Source organism: Prionailurus viverrinus, chromosome A1 (assembly GCF_022837055.1).
Source record: "Prionailurus viverrinus isolate Anna chromosome A1, UM_Priviv_1.0, whole genome shotgun sequence".
Lineage (NCBI taxonomy): Eukaryota > Metazoa > Chordata > Mammalia > Carnivora > Felidae > Prionailurus > Prionailurus viverrinus.
In genome coordinates, this window is record NC_062561.1 from 4,366,214 (window position 1) to 4,388,116 (window position 21,903).

A 21,903-nucleotide genomic window follows, 5' to 3' on the forward strand; every position below is an offset into this window, starting at 1 on the left:
TATCCAGAACTCAAGCCACGGGGAGAAGGAGCTTCTCTTCTGAACCTAATCCAGGCTCAGCCCTGCTCCTCGATCTCAGCTGGGCTCTGAGGAAAGGAAGGGCCATATGGTCACTGACATTTCAATGGCCTTTGTGTCTTCAATGGCACAGAAAGAACTGAATGAATGCCTGTGTCACTGGAAGCCAACTGAAGCTATGTGTGTCTCTGTGTGTGCATGTCTGCCCTTCCAACTTTACAAGGAGTCTGTGCTCCTTGAAGAAAAATCGGAATGAAAAATACAAAAAGGAAATTGACACTCACCCGTAATCCGTGACTGTGATAAACAGTTGTTAATGTGAAAGCTCCCTTCGGTGTTCAAAAGACAAAAATCACACTATCTATGATTTTATTAGATGCTTTTCACTAACCTGATATTAAGAATTCTTTGTGAACGTTAACGGCTGTATATTATTTCATCGTGTGGCCTCTATGAGTCAGGATATACTAAGTGACGATGACAGTAACATGAATCCTACCGTCTCAGTGGCTTCCAACAGCAAAGATCTGTTCCTTGAGCAGACGACACATCTCTCTCGGGTGAGCGGACTCCTCTCGGCAGCTGCTCCTAAGTCAGCAGCACTTAGGCACCCAGGCTTTCTGAGTCTCCACCACCCAGAAGGTCACTGGTTGCTGGGCCAACAGGGAGGAAATGTGGACAAGTGCGCAGTGGCTCTTACCTGCTGCAGCCCAGCAATGAGCCCCATCACTTCTGCCCGATTTCTTTGGCCAGACCAAGTCACGTGGCCACCACTAACTGCACAGAGCAAAGATGTGCAATTCTACCACATGTCAGAGATGGCGCAGTGCTAAGTGGGCAGGCCTGACGACGAGCACAGCGTACAATACGGTTTGCTTAACCTTTCCTCCAATGTTGGACTCCAATTTCTTGTAGATGTGCTAATTATCAGGTGTTCCTGCTTTATTGGGTTTTCTATGTATATCTTCAGAATAAATTCCTCAGTGCTACCTTAATGGCTTTTCTAGACTTCCATGTTCTTGATCCCTCCTGCCAAACCCATTCCTCCTCGTAGAAACAAAAATAAAAATATCTACATCGGTGTATCAATACAATCACTAGTGTTGTCTTTTAATAGAATATGGAGTCATATGATAAGTGAACGTGTCATTTTGCTGTTATTTCCATTTGCATACTTTTGCGCGCCAGGAAAGTCAAACAATTTTTTGTAGACCTATGTTCACTATTTGCATTGTCTTCTTTTGTGACTGACTCCTATGCCTATTTTCCTTCGGGGGTTGTGTTGGGATTTTGTTGTTGTTGTTCTGCCCGTTTTTTATTTGTATTTGTACGCGCTCTTTATGCAGCAACAATATAAACCATTTGTCATTAAGTGTTGCAATTTTTGAAAACCAGTATGCTTGTCTGTGAATTTCATTCATATTTCCTGAGAGAAATTAAAATTTTTGTGGTCAAATCCATTCATCTGTATTTTCATTTGTAATTTCTTCCATCTCTTTTTAACCTACTATCCTTCTCTAAACGGAAGAGAAGATAAGAGGAGCTAAAAGGAGGCAGATAATGGCTTATTTTTTTTCTATTTAAGTGTTGGCTCCATCTGGTATTTATTTCACGACAGTAAATATGCATAAAGTGACGCAATATGTACACTACTCTTGCTTGGAACATCTTGGGTAAATTACTTAATCTTCCCTCTTCTGTCCCTATAACACAACTCCAAAGTTTGGAAAGCTTCTTAGCTTCAGTACGAAAGTGAATGGGCATCCCGGCCCCGCCCCCACGCAGAGTCCCAGGAACAAATAAACAAACAGAAACACTGCCCGTCCATTTCCAAACTAATGTGAACCCGTGTCACATTTCCTACGCCCCGTTCATCAACTCCCAGGTTCTTCAGTACGACTGGATTTGAGCTTACCCCGTCCAACTGCCATACATTCCAAATGAGACCACTGGTTTCCAGGACAGCGTGCTCTTACATTTCCCTCCTAACTCATTGGTTTCTCTCTCTCCTTCTTTGTTGGTCCTTCCTCATTTTCCAGCCCTTTAAATGATGGCCCAGGGCTCATCACTCCTCAGGGTGATCTCACCCAGTCCGTTGGCTTTGATATAATCTATGTGTGGATAACTGCAAATCCCTACCTCCAGCACAGACTGCTCCTCTGAACTTTGGACTTGTATGTCCACCAGCCTACGTGACAGCTTCTCTTGTTTGACCAGTGGCATCTCATACTTAGTACGCCTAAAACTGGTTTCCTGATTGCCCCAAGGACCTAGCCTTCCCACAGTCTCCTCTCCATGTTAAAGGCAATGCTTTCCTTTTGGCCACTTGGGCCAAAACCCTCGCAATCACTCTTGACTCTTCTCCCTCTCTTATGCTCCAAATTCTATCTGACCTCTACCTGAAACCTTCAGATGGCTTCCTACTCACCCACATCCGAGCCAAAATCCTTACACAAAGAGGACATTCAAGCGGCCCATAAACATACGAAGACGTGCCCAGAGTTCTTGGTCATGAGAAAAGAACACATTAAAACCACAATGTGATAGGGCTCCATCCTCCCAAAGTGGCTAAAATTAAAAGGACTGACAATATCAAGTATTGGACAGGACGTGGAGCAAACGGTGCATCCGAACATTGCCTGTTGGTGTGCAAACCCCGGAGAATTATTTTGAAAAACTGTTTGGCGAGAGCTGCAGTAAAGCTGAAGTATACCCCAAATTACTCCTAGCTACACACTCAACAGACATGAATGCTTGCGTCTATCAAAAGATATATACATGAATATTCACAGGAACTTTATTCACAATAACCCCAGAAGGGAAATAACTCAAATGTCAGTCAATAGTGGAACACATTAGTACACTGTGGCATATTAAAAATGGAATACTTTGGGGCACCTGGGTGGCTCAGTCGGTTGAGCGGCCGACTTCGGCTCAGGTCACGATCTCGCGGTCCGTGAGTTCGAGCCCCGCGACGGGCTCTGTGCTGACAGCTCAGAGCCTGGAGCCTGTTTCAGATTCTGTGTCTCCCTCTCTCTGCCCCTCCCCCGTTCATGCTCTGTCTCTGTCTCAAAAATAAACGTTTAAAAAAAAAAAAGGAATACTTCAAAGCAATGGAAAAGAAGAGGTCACTAAACCACGCAACAAGATGCATGGATCTCACAGACACGATGCCGTATAGAAGACGCTACGCTCAAAAGAGTACCTAATACACGGTGGTACTTGGCTCAGGTTCGAAACAGGCAAAGCTGGTGGTTACCTCGTGGGGAAGGTATATTGAAGGAATACTGACTGGCAGGTTGCAGGGGCCTCCTAAAAGCAGGTGCTGAAAACGGTGTATATCTTGACCTGGGCAGCAATGAGACAGGTATACACCGATGTAAAATTTCCTGGAGCTGTGTACTGAGATTTGTGTATCTCATGTAAGTTCCACCTCGATAAGACGCTAACAAAACAAAACACCTTCTGTTAACATTTGTTGGGCACTACCATGCACAAGTGACCTGAAGGAATAATGAACGGATCAGAAATGGGCCCTGCTGCTATGTGAATGTCACTCCCCTCGGGAAGACAGAAAGTAATCAAATGACCTCGAGAAATCAGGAACCGGGATGATCGACACGCAGGGAAAGAACTGGGTTCTGTGAGGGTGTGCGACAGAGGAACCGGCGAGCTCTGGGGGAGTGACATTCCCAGCAGAGCAGAGTGAGAAGACAGGAGAACGTGCTCCCGGCAGAGGGAAGTGAGTGCCAAGAACCTGGAGCCAAAGAAAGGAGGCTGTGTTCAGCTGGACAAGGCTGGGCTGACCAGGCCCCACAGGAACCCGTGGGCGGCAAAGGTCTTCGGCCTTTGGCTCAAGAGCAGTGGGAGGCACTGAGGGGTTTTAAGGGAAGGGCTGTTATAAGCGAATGTGCATTTAGAAAAGATCTCCCAGATAGCTGTGTGGATTTGAGAGAGGGAAAGTCGGTCAGGGGACACTCGTTAAAGGACTGTAACTGCCCAGGCTAGCATCCACCCATCTGGGAGACAGGGCAGGAGACGCGGTGAGGGAAGGTCGCCACCGAGACTGCGGATTCGATGTATCTTTATATCTCACAGAAGCGATTTCCGTTCCAGGTCAGTATGTGAGAGACAACAGGAACACCAGGGACCCCTATGGACAGAGGCGGAGGGCCAGGGGGACGGGAGCACGGCCAGGGGGACGGGAGCACAGGAGGGACGTTACACATGGACCCTTTCACGTTTTTACATCTTACGGTTTTCAGGCATGTGCATAGACTCCTACTCAAAATATAATTAAAACGTAAAATTAATATCACTCAAGGGGAGCCTTCCTTACCTTACCAATGTTGCCCTTGGCTTCTCTGTTGGTCACAAGGCACAGAGGTAAAAAGACATTGTAGCAAGCCCCTCTGGGTACTGTCATTCCATGAATAATAGTGAGGTCCCCGCGTCCTGCTCACAGCTCATATTTGCCATGGATGAGAACATAATTTACTTAGAGAATCACCAGAGAAGCCACTTCCTGAAACGTAAACTGCCTAAAATCTAAAAGACACGTGCATCATTTAAAATATACAGTTTACTTGCTATAGGAAAAACTCCTAATATCCTGGATTTTCATTTCATTATATCTAACGCATGTAAATTTGCAGGGGGTTAAAAAAAACAAAAAAAGTATAGCTCTATTCGTGAAAACCAAGACAAAAATGAAAGCCGGTGACTTGGCCCAAAGAGCTCTATTATAAAAACAACCCGGGTAGTCCTATAATTTCCCCGTGTTTTAAATCAGTGAAATCTAGAGTTGCAGCTGTCCCACAGACTGAAACCATATAAATTTTTAGAAAATGAGTCAATCATGAGATTAAAGTTTCAATTTATAACACTTCTGTGTTTTAGTTACAAAGTCGTAAATAAATCTAGCATGACAGAGAAGGTAAATATTTTCTCAGTTGTTTATGCAGCCAAAGAGGAAAGGAATTTAACATGCAATTAACTACTTAGGTTTTTTTTTAGATACGTACCACATGGTCTTTGTATTCCAGATAAGCAAAAAATAAATATTGTTTTGTTTAATCTAACATTTGCTTAGCAACAACAAATACTCCAAACTAGTGTGATACCTGGCTAATACCTTCGCTTTCTGGAACTGTTTTTCCACTTCCAAAAGGGCTAGCGCTTAAGAAAAGAGAGGAAACAGAACTGCTTCCCCAGGAAGAAGAAGAAAAAAAAACTAAATAGGAGGAATGAAGGTTTTTATTAAATAAATGAGGTTGAAGTCTCTGGAGAGAGAATGATGGACTTTCAACCACTCGGGGGCTCTACTTCTATTGTTTTCAGGTAGTATTTTTTTTTCCCCCACATTAAAAAGAGAGACCTTTATGCCATTCTTTTTTTTTTTTTTTTTAATTTTTTTTTCAACGTTTTATTTTATTTTTGGGAGAGAGAGAGACAGAGCATGAACGGGGGAGGGGCAGAGAGAGAGGGAGACACAGAATCGGAAACAGGCTCCAGGCTCCGAGCCATCAGCCCAGAGCCTGACACGGGGCTCGAACTCAGACCGCGAGATCGTGACCTGGCTGAAGTCGGACGCTTAACCGACTGCGCCACCCAGGCGCCCCTATGCCATTCTTTAAACCAACCTCTGAACAGGTGTGAGGTTAAGAACAGGTCGAAAGCAGACCTCAGATTTCTAAATAAAGCCTCCCATATGATCAGTTCCTCTTATCGGCCTTACTTTAACGTTTATTTATTTTTGGGACAGAGAGAGACAGAGCATGAACGGGGCAGGGGCAGAGAGAGAGAGGGAGACACAGAATCGGAAACAGGCTCCAGGCCCCGAGCCATCAGCCCAGAGCCCGACGCGGGGCTCGAACTCCCGGACCGCGAGATCGTGACCTGGCTGAAGTCGGACGCTTAACCGACTGCGCCACCCAGGCGCCCCTTATCGGCCTTACTTTAAAAGTAACTGGAAAAAAATGTGACTGCCGTTTTAATCGAGATGGTGGAATCACTTACGAGTGCTATTCTTTCTTACCGTCATGATTTACCAATTTTTCTAAAAATTAAAGCTTTTAAAATAAAATCATGAACACTTGAGTCTATGTGAGGTCACTAAGCTGTAATACAATTTTAAATTAAAATTATGTAACCTCCTCTGGAAACTTCTGAAGTATACACTTCAAACTGGACATTTTTAAACATGATTTTTAATCTGGACGCACAAGTGTCAGCTATCCACAGGGACTTCTACACAAATATACCGACTCACTCACTTACTTATTTTGAAGAAAGAAGCCCTTCGAGACTGCCTATCAAGTAAACAGGAAAGAGAATGAACTCTAACGGCAATAAATCAGTCTTCACACCCAAACCGTGTGTAGCAAGGCCGTTTTCTCATTGTGTTTCTGCTTATTTTTCTTCTTTTTGAGACTTAAAAAAAAAAAATCCATACAGTAAAATAAACACGGTAAAAGTACTCTCAAAATCTCTCTGTACTCTCCCACTGTGTTGATTTCATGTCCTTCCACATGGTTAAGAGGTCAGTTTGAAAGTTCGTCTGGGATGAGCCCGTTGTGCGAACAAGTGGGTTTACCACTGGTTGGTTGCACACCATCTCCCAACTGGTAAATTACAGGTTACTTTCCTTTGCACGTATTGTCGTGACATCAGCAATGTCAGGGTAAGAATCCGCTCTAGAAATTGAGCAATTTCAGGAAGGGAAGCCCTCAAATTGCACATAAACTGTATGCTAAAAGTTCATTTATTAGCCTGTTTATTTGGGAATGCAGAACACACACCCAAAATAGATGTTCTATAAAGCATGTTCTAAGCTACTACAGTCAACGTAACCCTAAAATAATAGAAAAGAGCAGAGCATTATACTGTTTTAATAGTAGCAGAAACGGAAAATAGTACGTTTAAAATTTTGGTTTTTGCTGGTACTTGAAAAAAAGCTGTTCGGGGTGGGGGGGGTGGGGTCTGGGTGGCTCAGTCGGTTAAGCATACGACTTCAGCTCAGGGCACTGTCCCACAGGTCGTGAGTTCCAGCCCCGCATCGGGCTCCGTGCTAACAACTCAGAGCCTGGAGCCCGCTTTGGATTCTGTGTCTCCCTCTCTCTCTGGCCCTCCTCCACTTGTGCTCTGTCTCTCTCTCTCTCTCTCTCTCTCTCTCAAAAATAAACAAACATTAGGAAAAAAAAGCTGTTCCAATTAGAAGATCTTCTCCAAACACACTGGCTGATCCACTGTGTGCCCACTGCTTAAATATTCCCCTCAGTTGTCTTCTAAATTTCCCTTCATCTTACTCAGCAAATTCTCCCTGCTCAGTGCAGTCTGTGATCATAGCTTATAGTTCCATCTGTATCTGTATCTGTATTTTAACTAACAATTAATTTTAACTAAAACTAATTTTAACTAAATTTTTTTTTTATTTTAGAAAGAGAGAGTGCAAGCAGGGGAGGGGCAGAGAGAAACGGAGAATTTCAAGCAGGCTCTGTGCTGTCAGTGCAGAGCCCGACATGGGACTAGAACTCATGAAACTGTGAGAAAATGACCTGAGCCAAAATCAAGAGCTGGACGCTTAACTGAGCCACCCAGGCACCCCCCTAAAATTTTTTTTTAGAGAGAGAGAGAGAGAGAGCATGAGCAGAGGAGAGGGGCAGAGGGAGGGGGAGGGAGAGAGGGGGGGGGAGGGAGGGAGGGAGGGAGGGAATATCTTAGGCTCCACGGTCAGCATGGAGCCTGATGTGGGACTCGATGCCCCGACCCTGGGATCACGACCTGAGCCAAAATCAAGAGTTGGATGCTCAACCGACTGAGCCACCCAGGCGTCCTTTCTTTTCACATTCTTTGTCGGTGTTTGTTCTAACAAGAATAATGAGCGGATATCAACATGTCATTCAATCCCAGTAAGTGCTTTCCTAGAACAAGTCTTGTATATTTTAGCTTTATTCAAGATAGCGAACTTTAAATTATGAATGGACAAGAAAGCCAATCTCCTCAGATATACTTATTGTGACGTTTTCAGGTGCTCAGGACTTTCTTATTCTGTACTCATCACTGTTTTCAACATGAGGTGGTAAAGCACAAAGAAGGCCTCACTGGCGGCAAGAGTTATTCAGAGAATTCTTTTATTCCCAGGATAGCTGCGTGTGAGACACGGCTTCACCGACAAAGTCCACAAAGGTAGCTCAACAGAGCGAGATACAAACGAGTCGTTAACAAATCTTGGAAAACTGCGGTCTGTCAGCAGAGTCAGTTGTTCATGCTTTGAACTTGAAAAATACTCACAAGGACAGAACTGAACGGTCACAAGGCTAGAGATAGGTTTTGACCCAGACGCTCCCAGACATGACTGCCTCTCAACTGCTTCAGAGGGATGAGCGACAGTGTAAAAACATAAACTTGGAATCCTATAAAAATAAAAATGCAGCATCTTCCACTCTCTGATTAAATAACGGAGGTGATACACAATCACCTAGGAACAGAATGTTCTGAGAAGAGATGGTCATTAATATCAAAACCAAACATCAGGCTCCGAACAGTACAAGACTAGCCCGTTGGATACGCTGTAAAACAGCTCTCTGTTTACAACCAGCTTTTGGGCCCCTAGCAAACTACTGTTAGAATAGCAAGGAAATTACAAATCACATTTGTCTATACATTACATACAGCACTAGAGCTAGGTCGTAAGTATCAATAAATTGCTGACGTAGTAAGTCTGTTCACTCGAAAAATAAGCACCCGTTATTTATTGCGGGATACGGCTGGAGCTGCCCGTGTTCAATAATCGCGTTATCAGAAGAGCAGAGTTTGCCAAAACATGATCTACACGGGGCTAATGTCCAGAAATGAACCAGGCAGAGTTCTGTGGTCATTAGTAAGCTTTCAAACAAAGCATGAGAGACTCAATGTTCATTAGCACATCACAGATCCTGAGAAGCCCGCTCAACGTTATTTAAACAAGTATTCCTCAAACGTAGCTGATGGGACACTTTATTCTCAAGGTATTAATGCGCTTGGAGAGACACTAATACAGACACATACGTAATCACCGTCTAAAAGTTTAGACCACATTACATGCATATAATCTGTGCAGTTCTATCAATATTATGAATACTCTGTAGGTTGGTGTTCAAATTATATTCTCCTGTTCTCATGGTTTCATTGGAGGGAATAAAAGGATTCACTGCAGAGAAACATCCCTAGAGATAAGTCTGTAGGGAAACCATCCCTCTTCCAGCCTGCATGGCGGGATGCTCTCAAGTCCCCCTCCCGGGTCAATGCTCGTGACGAACTCACACTCATTCTCCACCCCCTGACCTCCGCGTCCAGCCGACCACTGCGCCTCGTGGAGCCTGCCATCTACACTGCTCTCACACCCGTTTCAATCTTTCCACCTCCACAGCCACTTCCCTGGTTCGAGCTACCCACTCTACCCCAGCACCTGAAAAATTTCCCAACTGTTCCCCCTAAATCCATTCTTTACCACATATGGCACAGCCAAAATAACCTCTTAACGTAGAGAAATCTTTTCCACATACCAATTTTCTACTATTTCTATAAACTACTAAGATAAGGAGAATGACAAAACTATCAAGGTTATATGCACTATCAGTTTAAGAAACAAGACACTTCCAGGACGTGTATCATCCCATTCCTTGTTCCAGAGGTTAGCACCCTCTGAATTTTGTGTTTACTGTTCCTTCACTTTTCGTTAGAGTTTTACTGCTTATGTGTTTACCTGTGAGAAGTCCATTATCTGTGCCCCTCAGTTTCAGCTGCATGAATTCCAGACAATGAATATGGCACAAATTATTTATACATTTTTTTCCACTGACAGTCACTTGGGTTCTTTCCCGAATCCCACCTCTTCCTTTTTTTCCACTTTTACAAACAGTGCTGTTATAAACCTTCCAGTTATTATTATTTTTTTATGTTTCGAGGTTTTTGTTTTTTTTTAACGATTATTTATTTTTTAGAGAGAGACAGAGTGTGAGTGGGGGAAGGGCAGAGAGAGAGGGAGACACAGAATCCGAAGCAGGCTCCAGGCCCCGAGCTGTCAGCACAGAGCCCGACGTGGGGCTCGAACCCACGAGCCATGAGATCATGACCTGAGCCGAAGTCAGATGCCCAACCGACGGAGCCACCCAGGCACCCTTAATGTTCCAAGTTTTTATTAAATTCTAGTTAGTTAACAGGAGTAGAATTTAGTGATTCATCACTTACATATAACAGCCAGTGCTCATCATAAGTGCCCTCCTTAATGTCCATCACCCATTTAGCCCCTCCTCCTCCCACCTCACCTCCAGCAACTCTCAGTTTGTTCTCCATAGTTAAGAGTATCTTTGGGGCGCCTGGATGGCTCAGTCAGTTGAGTGTCTGACTCTTGGTATCGGCTCGGATCATGACCTCATGGTTTGTCGGATTCTCTCTCTCTCCTTCTGTCCCTTTCCCCTGCTCATGTTCTCTCCCTGCCTAAAATAAAATTTAAACACAAAACACAAACAAACAAACAAACAAAATACAATTTACTCAAAGAGCCATAGCTACTGCCAATGAACAAGGGAGACAATCCCAGTGAAGACATAAGTCTCTGTATTTTCTCAAAAGGAAGTAGGACAAGGATAGTGGGCTTAATAACATCATCCTTTCTTTTAAATTCAAACAATTTACTGATAGTTGATTCAGAATTTGTTTGCCACTGTGACTTCATCTTTGTATATTTCATCATTACGCAGAGGAATCTGGACGGTAGGGAAGTTTGGGTTCTCTTCTAAGGACAGGTACAGCTACGTCACCATACAACTGGAGATAAAGAAAGGCAGAGGAAGCAGCTCGGCCAAGCTCAAGTTCTGCAGCTTTAGAAAGCTTCCCGCTTCCTAATTTTTGCCTTCCTATGATTTAATCACTTACTGATCACGTTATAACTACATGGAGTTCACATCACATCCATCTGTAAACTAAGCAAAGAATAGGGCGCCTGGGTGGCTCAGTCGGTTAAGCATCTGACTCTTGGTTTCAGCTCAGGTCATGATCTCACGGTTCGTGAGTTCAAGACCAGTGTTGGGCTCCGAGCTGCTGACAGTGCAAAGCCTGCTTAGGATATTCTCTCTCTCTCTCTCTCTCTCTCTCTCTCTCTCTCTCTCTCTTCCCCTCCCTCCCTCTCTCTCTCTCCCCCTCACCCCCACCGTCTCTGTCCCTCCCCTGCTTGTGCACACTCTGTTTCAAAATAAACAAACTATAAAAAATAAATAAAACTAAGCAAAGACTAAAAAATGAGCACAAAAAACACACGAGTACAACAGCACATGATCAGGCAGTGTTCTGCAAACTGGAAAAAGCTATTAAATCTAGGCAACTGTTATGGTTTGTTCCACTGATGAATATTCTCATTGCCACAAATTTTCACTAACACAGACAATCCAGGGCTCAATAATACACAGCATTAGAGCAGTAAATTACACATAAAGTCAAAAACAGGTACGTAGTATGCCTAGCATTATATACTGGAGCAGATGATTAAGCGTCCAGACGACCAAAACTATTGATAAGAAGTATTATGATGATAAAATACGCCATTACTTTACTTGTGTGGTAAATTCGAACTATTCCAATGTATGTTTGAGTGTCAGGACCTGAGCACCCCCTGGACAATTACGGTTCACTGACGAGCCTCTTAGCACGGGTGCTGGCACCCAATACTGTAACAACACGTGTTCGGCATTGTACAGATCACAGAGCGCCTCCAAATGTGCTCTCTATCAGACTGGCTAAGCCGGGACGATCTAAACCAGGCCCTCCCGGCAGCCACCGCCCCACCTAGTCAGGGCAGCCCGCCTGAGGACGAAATGAACCCCAAGAAGGACAAGCCTGAGAAATGGAAAGAAAGAGAAACTTTTCGAATGGTATTTTGTAAGCACTAACCAGATCCAACTTACCTGAAACCAGATATACCCTTGTATCTTTCAGTGATGAGATTCCATAAAGCCTCTTTTCTGCCTAAGCACTATGAGAGCGAAATCAGAGGTTCTCTTGCAAAGCAGCCAGCTGGAGTCCTGGCACCGCGTTCTCAATAAATGGCAACAATACCCCTGCCTTCTATGCTGACAGACCATACGCAAAACTTCTATCATAATCCCTGATGCAAACAAGGTACTCAATAAATGTCAATTCCCTTTGCAGTGAAGATGATTAGGGGCTGATAATCACATTCATCTCGTATCGCTAACCATTGTTCTCATTGTAGGAAAATGACAAAAAAGAACTGTAGACTAACTCCAATGACCTTTTTCACCGCTTACCTTCCCAGGCATCCAGAAACACATTGCTAGCAGGAAGAAAATAAGCATTATAAATGGATGGCTAGAGATATTAAATGAGCCAGGCAATTGCTAGCATTTGCCCCATACAAAACCTCGGCACAAATGTAGCGATTTCAGGTTCTGCAAGGGGTAAGGGACCACAACCTACTCCCTCTGACGGAGACACTTGCTGAACCATTCGATGGCACACGGCAGGATCAAAATGCGAGACTCACGGTATTTGGAACGTATGGTAAGCCATAAAATTTCTCCTGGGTTTCCCTGAGAATGTCTGTGGTCGATGCCCTCAGGGGGTGCTTCCCATGGTAGATCTGATCCAGGGCGGCATAAAAGACCTAAGAAAGATGAAAACGTCCACTTAGTTCTGGCAGTCCAGCCTTACATCTAAGACGCAATGGGCCAAAGGTGTTAGAAGTATACCAGAATAAGAAGTACATGTAAGTTACGTATACGTAACGTTCACGAATATAAACGTATATGGCTTGAAATGTAATTTGAACCACAATTCAGACCATGCTAATGATGAAAAGGAAAGCTGTCAACCTTTTCGTGATGAGGGCTATTAAAATTTTTTGAACTGTATCTATAAGGTACTCTTTACGTACAACGTAGTAAATTAAATTTGTGACCACAAAACTGGAAGTTGGCCCGTTGATATCTATAGATATACGCAAAGTATGTAGTTGGAAATCGGAGAAAAATAATAAAGTTCCAACTTGTGACCCTCTGGATCTAATGCATCCTGCGTGGTTTCTTCCTGGAATCCTGATATATCTTAAATGAGAGAAATGAAATGGTCCGAATCCACGTTTTGTGACGAGAAGGGACGGAACGTTAAACAGATGGGGCGAGGTGAAGGAAGAACGACTCTCTTGCGACGGGTGAGTGGGGACGTTACAAAGAATTCTGGCGCAGCTGTTGGGGAGTCTGGAGCCCGGGTCCAGCCAGCTCCCACACCTGGTGTCAGCAGACACCAAGAAAACAGCTGCTGTGCGCGGGCAGTTCTGGCCGACGAGGTGACCGGGAGAGAAGGCTCCCTCACCTCTGAGTGGAGGACACAGGCCATCGCAACACGACAGGAGAAGAAAGCGTTAGTTTGCACGTGAAGTCGGCAGCTCACAAAGTTCCGAAAAACTAAACTTCACGTAGAAAACCTAACATAAAGATAAAAGTGCTTTCTCCCCGGGACATCTGGCTCGAATACTAGTGTTTGCGTGGAGTTCACCTGAAGCAAGAAAGTAGAAAAGGCTTGATTTTAAAGGAAAAATTCTGACACGCAATTATGTTTCTGATATGTATCTTTCTGACTTGAAAACGGAATTTGCAGAGAATGTGCAGCTGTTGACTTAAAAGAACTGAGGATTAGTTTGGATAAAAGAAAAAATTTAAATGACCTCCAGCTTTTGGTTTCCTCTAGATATAGAATTATGGTTCCAAATTATAAGTCAAGCTTAAACCTCCCCTAGAAAAATATAGACATCTCCTAAATATAAATATTGCTTCACTCTAAGTGGTAATCTAAGCATATAGCTAACTACAGCTCTTTCAATTCCATATTCTATAATGAGTAATCATGCAGAGAGAAATCAGAGGAGCCTAAATTACTCACCCACGTCTTGTCCATATTCCAACAGAATAAATTATCAGGAATCGAAAGTTAAATTCTAACCTCCACTAAGGTGTGAGGGGCTTTTTTGGCCTCAATCTACAAACAAATCTGAATTCAGAAGGTTCACTCCTACAGCTATGCCTCCCACGGGTAAGTATGAAATGACTTTTTTTAATGACAAAAGCAGAGCAAAATAAACGCAATGCGCGTGTGTCTCACCTCACCTGCTGCTCACCAAACAATTTGAGAGTGATGAGTCTACCTGCCTACCCAGCGAGTCATGCTCTCCTGGGACCAAGAACCTCAGAGCCACAGAAAAAAACAGGAGCCCATTTTTAAAACAATGCGCAACATAAAAAAAAAAAAAAAAGAAAGAAAATTGCAATTTTCAGAACACTTTGTATGCCTCCCTAGACACCAGACCCAGTTCATTTCCTTTCCAGCCTCGTGTGTCTGCAGCGTGCAAGGGGACTGCTGCGGGACAGGAAAGCCTGCAGGGGCAGCTGTCTGGCAAGCACTTGCCTCCCTCTCTTTCTCTCTTCCTCTGCGTCTCTCGGTGGGGGTTACTCTCTTTGGAGGGTGGAAGGAGGGAAAGGTTGGTTTTCCTTTTGAAAGAAAACCCTTGGAACAATTACTCAGAAAGAAAGCCACAAGGGCAGAGCTCCCACTATAGATATCGGCAAATCAAAAGACTTGAAGTTGAGTAACGCAGAAATTTTCAAATAACTTGAAAATGTTTCGAATAACGCAGAAATCCTTTTAAAATTATACTGATAGGCATGGGCATTAAATAACGTTAAGTTCAAGTGTAAGGCCATGGTTTTCTCGATAGCATGCATTTTCTTCGAATGTATATTTGAAAGTGCAACATAAACAGAGTTCGTAAAGGCTGAATTCTACAAAGCCATAAAGCAATTAAATGGTGCCCGCACTTTGAAATAGGTAGCTGGACCATTATAAAAGTGAACACTGCCTGACATGAAAGACGGGTGTTTGGGTTGTGTTTATAGAATTCTCCACATCTGATGAAGAGCAAGAATGTGATAAACAATCTGAGCAATTAAAGTAACCTGAACATCTGGTATCGTGTAGACCTGACATCCAGATGGTTCATAAAATTTTTCTAGTCTCTATCTGGAAACCGAGAAGACTGCCTTTGAATATTATCTAAAACTAACAATCCTCACTGTTTAAACTTCACGTCAAAACCAAAAATTTTTAAAAAGACAAAGTGACTAAAAACGTAACTTGCAGGCTGAAATGTAGGAGTTAGAAGAAGTCACGCGACTCCTCCGCGCTTTGACTTTCCCGGCTGAAACTGGGAAATAAACTTATTCAACGTCCATTTCCCAAGGACAGTGCGAGGCCTGAATGAGTCAGTTTTGGTCAAGTTCTTTGAACTCAGGTGAAAGATGTGTTAGAAGCATAATTATTATAATCAAGGTGGAGCGCTGGCAAGAATTTCAAGTTACATATTTATTTTGAATAACTGCTCTGGAAAACGTGAGAACAAAGGGACATACATACCTGAAGTTGCATATCGGCTGCAGCACCCACCTTTTTGGACTCACAAAGCCGAGACACCATATTTTTGGGCAGTGCCTTGAAAAACAAAAGAACACATGTGTGAGTCAATTGCTTCCCAAGTCACCGCACTGGCTGCTTATCAGGCAAGAGAGTTAAAAATGACATCAGACGCAAAAATTCATAGAATTTAATCGCAGTGGCTGTCAAATCAAGGTCTGTACACGCAAAGACAGCGCCGTGGGCAAAGAGCCTGGTAGCGTCGACCTCTGAACGTCTATTGAAAGCCTTAGTAAAAGTTGACGCTTTCTCTGTATCGCTGTTACCAGTGGAAGCCTGTCCAAGTGCTCTGTTGGCTCTTAAGTGCATACAACAATGGATGACAGGAATACAAGAGTGAAGTGTCAAAAAACAGACGACAATTCTCGGGTGTCAGCCTGCACTGAAGCTGACTGGCTGTCCCAACAAATGACCATGACGGTGAATTGCACATTCTCTTATTTTCCAGCCTGAGAGAGGTGCAGAACTTGGAAGCTCAGTGTCATGGCCCTGTCTGCTTTGGGGCTTCCGGCCTGAGACCGATTAGGCCTCATCACACAGCAGCACATACTCACGTAGAAATAAAATAACAATCTGGTCAAGGAAGCACGTCGGTCAACTGGCTCTACTTGAAAGTCACTAATATTGACGTTTCCTGAAAAAGGTGACCACTCTGCGCAACTCTACTTATAATCTAAATGACGCGAGAAGCCTCCCTACAGAGAAACACATCAGGGAGGCACAAGGCGGGTTACCAGCACTCCAGCGGTGCACATGAACCCCCGAAGGAGGACAACGGGAGCGGTCTGCTGGCAGGGGCACCGGGCACGGCGAGGTAGGGGTGTGTATCTCCTCGGAGTGCCCGCCCCACAGCAGATGCTCAGTAAATCTTCCCGGAAGAAATGAACGAACACGAGAACAATCATTTAAAAGGGCTCCTTGAGTGAAAGACTACACCAGGACGAGACGGAGGCTCAGACAACAAAGCCTGTTCTCTCCTCTTTCTGTTTGGCCGTAAGAAAGGCAAACAAGGCAAAAGAAAGAAAAGAAAAAAGGAAAGTTTAAGGCTGTAGAGTACACATTCCAGTGCAGGTGAAAGGCCCGGGGCTTTCTCACACCAGGGGCGGCCATCCTGAGTGAAACAAAAATTTCCTCAGACGGGATTTTAAAAGGTCAAGACTCAGTTAAGTCATGTATGCCAAGAACTCGTACCAGAACGTTCAGGTTTCCCTAAACCCTTACTTTACGTGATACCTTCCGCTGACGGGACTCGCGCGACACTTGGGTTTTTTTTATGACTCACAAAGCTTGAAGAGTTTTGTTTCCATTCTCGAAAAGTCTATGTGGCAGGATGGCATTTTCTCATTTGCCCAAAAATGAAGGGTACTGTGGACGAGCACTGTATCAGGCATCGGGGACACAAAAGGGCCACCAGACAGGGCCCCGGCCCCGCAAGCTTCACAAGCTGGCATCACCCACGTGGGCACAATTTTTAGGAGTCACCGACCGGTGTGAGTGCCGAGGTGGAAAAGCATGCAGGTCGGTGGGAGAAAACGGCGCAGACAGGCTTAGATGAGCAACCCACGTGGAAGTGCAACGTGCAAGACGAGCGGGCATTAACGAGACAAGGGATGGGCGGCCGGGAGCAAGGAGCTTCCCAGGCAGAGAAGAGGAGGGCTGCCGGCAGGAGGTGAGAGAGCCGTGGGCAGGAAAAGCGGGTCCCACCGGGCCGGAGAGGGAGGCAGGAGCCAAGCGGGGACACTGGTCTCCACCCTCGGGAGTGCTCGGGGTAAGCCGCTGGGGAGTTTAAAGCAAAGGAGTCACGAGGTCAGGTTTGTGTTTCTGAAAGATCCCTTTGGCTGCAGTGGAGACACTGGATAGGAGGGCGGAAGTGGATCAGGAAAAAACAGGAGGCTATAGTTAGTGCCCCAGTGACGCACGTCAGCAACCTAAGCAACTGCCGGAATGACAGGGGCAGGGGCACCGCTCTAGACGGCTTGAGCTGAGTGGGAGGTGAGACCCAGAGACGGTGAATACATATGACCCAGCACTGTCTCCAGAAGTGTGCGGAGAGGAGCAGGGTGAGGGCCGTAGGGGCAGAGGGGAGGAAGCTTTTGTTTGAGGTTGGGAAATGCACAAGCAGGCTCAAGACAGGCTGAAGGTAATGAGGCCTAGAGGGACACAAACTGGAGAAGAGGCCACGGGAGCCTGAGGTCCTTGAAGAAGAAGGGGACGCTGCACAGACCACAGGCGAGAGGCCGCTCGGGTGTAGGGCTCCCCGGATGGGCGTCTCATAGGGGACGAGGTGGATTCTGAGGCTTAAGGAAGTTAGGGAAAGTTGGGGAGAGTGGTCCACTGAATCATCAGCCCTGGGGGAGCTCTGGGATCGCAATGGGGCCTGGGATGCGGCAGCGCCGGGGACGGGGGAGTGGACGGTGGATGAGAAGGAGCATCCAGTCAGCAGTGGGAGACGCAGGGGTGGCAAGGCCCATGGCGGGGTGCCCCCGCTGGAGGGGTGTGGGGAAACGAGGAGCTGGGGGCCCCACAGCAGGCCAGGCAACTTTGAAAGGTTTACTCCTTCTGCTCTCTAGACAATGATACGGAAATGCCAAGTTCTGGATCCCAGACCCAAACCCAACATACCCCTTTCCGTTCGGAAGTCTTGACAGGCCAACCCCTCGGGGACAAACCCACATAGAAATGGCACACGTTAAAGAACAAATTTAATGAGGCTTAATTCTTTCCTTGTTGGGTTTACAATAAAACAAACGATGCGAAGAAAGACACCATGTAAGAGCAAGGACAGCTAAAAACAGTTCGTCGAAACTTATGTAATAAAAAGGAGACACGTGGGCTGCTGTAGTGACACAAAAAGTCACCGCTTGAGGAAGTGAGTACCATTGCTGGTGAAGGTGACATGGGACCTGAGGGTCACTTTTTGCCGCTTCCCGTGAATCTGTGATTATTTCAAAATCAAGGGATAGGTCCAAACAAACCTCCCAAAATTATGTCTTCAAGGCCCACTCTGCACTCCGTAGTGAATTCAAGGAACGTTTTACCAAAAATGTAAGTAGAAGTTACGTACGATAGGGGTAGGCTGGTTCAAAGAAAAGAATCCTAAATCCACCAAGTCGCAAATTAAATAGTATGTTTATAGCACGTGAGGTGTAAACAGGTAAACAGATTTTTTAAAAACCTAGTTTGGGGGACTAGGGATTCCCTCGTAAGGAGCACTGGGTACTGGACGGGAGTGCTGAATCACTGTTTCATACACCTGAAACTCTAATACTACACTGTACCCTAACCAAGTGGAATTTGAATAGAAACTTAAAAATGAATAAAAATCTAGTGTGGCTCTTGATCAATGGATTTTGGCTCTTCATCTACTGAAATTAATCAGTGCATTTCAGCGGCTGGAACGGATGTAAGCTTGTCACCACTGCTGTATCTCCCGCAGTTTTAGTTCAGACCTCCACACCAAAGTGAGTATCACAATAAAGCCAGTTAAATGAATTCTGGGGTTTTTCCCGGTGCATACAAAAGTTACATTTACACTATGCTGTAGCCTATTGAGTGGGCAATACCATTATGCCTAAAAAAAACAAAACAAAATATATATACCTTAATTAAAAAATACTTCATTACTAAAATATGCTAACCGTCCTCTAAGCTTTCGGTGAGTTGTAATCACCGATCACAGCTCACTGTGACAAATTCACTAATAACGAAAGTTTGAAATACCGCAAGAATTACCAAAATGTGACACAGAAACACAAAGGGGGCAAACCCTGTTGGAAATGCGGCACCCGCACACCTGCTTGGTGCAAAGTTGCCACAAAACATCAATTTGTAAAAAATGTAACATTTGAAAAGCACAATAAAGCGAAGCACAAGAAAATGAAGCATGCCTGTTTATGTTATTCTCTTAGAAAGTACTTCCTTTTTTTCTTACAAGAACAAAAATAGGACAAAACTTTAAATACCATACAAATTGATTTTCAAGTTATATGAGAATCTTTTCAATAAAAATATTTAGAAGTTAAATCTTACATTTCAAATTAGAAAAATGTTTCCTGGGGGCGCGTGGGTGGCTCAGTCGGTTGAGCATCTGACTTTGGCTCAGGTCATAATCTCAGGGTTCCTGAGTTTGAGCCCCGTGTCAGGCTCTGTGCTGATGCCTCGGAGCCTGGAGCCTGCTACCGATTCTGTGTCTGCTTCTCCCTCTGCCCCAGAGTCATGATAATCAACATTGAAATCAACCAAATTTTGCTGTCCTTCTGGAAGTGGTTGTATCTACCGAGTAGCACATATATTTCAACGGTCTCCTAATGTGAAGACACTCACATTTGATATACTGAAGAAACAGAATACGAATGCATCCAAGCTTCAGGTAACGAGCAACGATATATAAATAAAAATGCATTTAAGACACCCGAACCTCAAACAGTACTGCAATTAGTTTGCATTACATTAAATTAAAAATTTATAAAAGCCCATAGCATCAGAAATAACTGTCTCACCGTATCATCAACTGCATTTTTTCTTTAATTTTTAAGTTTATTTATTTATTTTGAGATGACACTGACAGCACAAGTGGGGGAGGGACAGAGAAAGAGAGGGAGAGAGAGAGAGAATCTCGGGCAGGCTCTGCGCTGTCAGCACAGAGCCCGACGCGGGGCCCGAACCCACGAACCATGAGTTCACGACCTGAGCGGAAACCAAGGGTCTGACAGACACTCAACTGACTGAGCCACCTGGGCGCCCCTCATCCCTTGCATTTTTTAGCAGATTCTACTTCAATCTTCGTAATTTCCAAGGTAGGAAGTACGTTCATGGACCACTAAGCCTCTGATCCCAACGATGACATGTTATTCCCAGTTCTCCTTGGGATCTGGACACTGCCATCTGCATTCAAGATTGAAAGGAATCCTACTAGCATACGAAGAATGCTATAAATCAAGAATAAAGTTCAGATCGACTAATTTGGGTAAGCAATGATGTCATGAGACCCCTGGGTGGCTCAGGTGGCTGAGCACCCAATTTCGGCTCCGGTCATGATCTCATGGTCTGTGGGTCCAAGCCCCACATCAGGCTCTGCGCTCACAGCTCAGAGCCTGGAGCCCGCTTCGGATTCTGTGTCTCGTTCTCTCTCTCTCTGCCCCTCTCTGCTTGTGCTCTCTAAAAAATAAACAAATAAACATTAAGAAAAAAAAATTTTTTTAAAAGAATGATGTTAAGAAATGGCACAACTGGACGGCTGTCTTGGGTCTTTGAGGCTATTTCCGGCATCTTTTTTTTTTTTTTTTTTAACATTCAAGTTAGTTACACAGTGCAGTCTTAGCTTCAGGAATAGAGCCCAGTGATTCATCTCTTACCTATGACACCCAATGCCCATCACCCATTTAGCCTATCCCCTCACCCTTCCCCCATCCAGCAACCCTCAGTTTGTTCTCTGTATTGAAGAGTCTCTTATGATTTGCGTCCCTCTTTTTTCCTTCCCTTCCCCTTCGTTTATCTGTTGAGTTTCTCAAATTCCACATATAAGTGACATCATGCGGTATCTGTCTTTCTCTGACTGATTTATTCTGCTAAGCAGAATACCCTCTAGTTCCATCCACGTTGTTGCAAACGGGAAGATTTCATTCTTTTTCGCTGCCAAGTAGTATTCCATTGTATATATACACCACATCTTCTTAATCCATTCGTCAGTTGATGGACACTTGGGCTCTTTCCATAATTTGGCTATTGTTGAGACTGCTGCTGTAAACACTGGGGTGCATGTGTCCCTTCGAATCAGCATTTCTATGACCTTTGGATAAACTCCCAGCAGTGCAATTGCTGGGTCGTAGGGCAGTTCCATTTTTAATTTTTTGAAGAACCCCCATAGTGTTTTCCAGAGTGGTATTTCCAGCATCCTTAACTTCTGGCTGCTAAAATGGCTACTTCACATCATCCCATATCCAGAAATACCATTCCTTCCAGGAACCTTCTTCTTAGACTCGTTGGAGGAGAGCTGAGAGCATGGTCTGCCTTAAACCAACACCTGCCTCTGAACTCCCATTATTACGATTCGCTGGAGCGTAAAGGAAAGAGAACAGGTTTCGGAGCCAGATTAAACCAAGTGTGAATCCTAACTGCACCATTTACCAGCACAGCGGCAGAATGTTGGACGATGTACTGAACTTCTCTAAGACACGCTTTCCTCACTGGCAAGATGTTAATATTTTGGCGGAATTAGACGAGGACTGAACGACATAATGTAACTTAAAAACATACTATGTTAGACTAGATGCTGAATAAGCGGTAGGTAGTATTATTCCCTATTACACTAGCCCTGGGTAATACAATCATCATGGATTTCGACAAATTTTATTTATGTGTTACTGT

At 44.4% G+C, this 21,903-nt stretch overlaps 1 protein-coding gene across 4 annotated transcripts in view; it reads right to left on the reverse strand.

Annotated features, from left to right (window-relative positions):
• Window positions 1–21,903, reverse strand: part of MIPEP (mitochondrial intermediate peptidase) — a 159,742-nt gene that overhangs the window by 57,340 nt on the left and 80,499 nt on the right. For all 4 annotated transcript variants that reach the window (XM_047868804.1, XM_047868678.1, XM_047868685.1 and 1 more), the window contains exons 15-16: window positions 15,481–15,555; window positions 12,560–12,679 (exon numbers count right to left, since the gene is read on the reverse strand). In XM_047868804.1, the coding sequence (XP_047724760.1) occupies window positions 12,560–12,679; window positions 15,481–15,555 (195 nt within the window). The remainder of the gene's footprint in view (window positions 1–12,559; window positions 12,680–15,480; window positions 15,556–21,903) is intronic.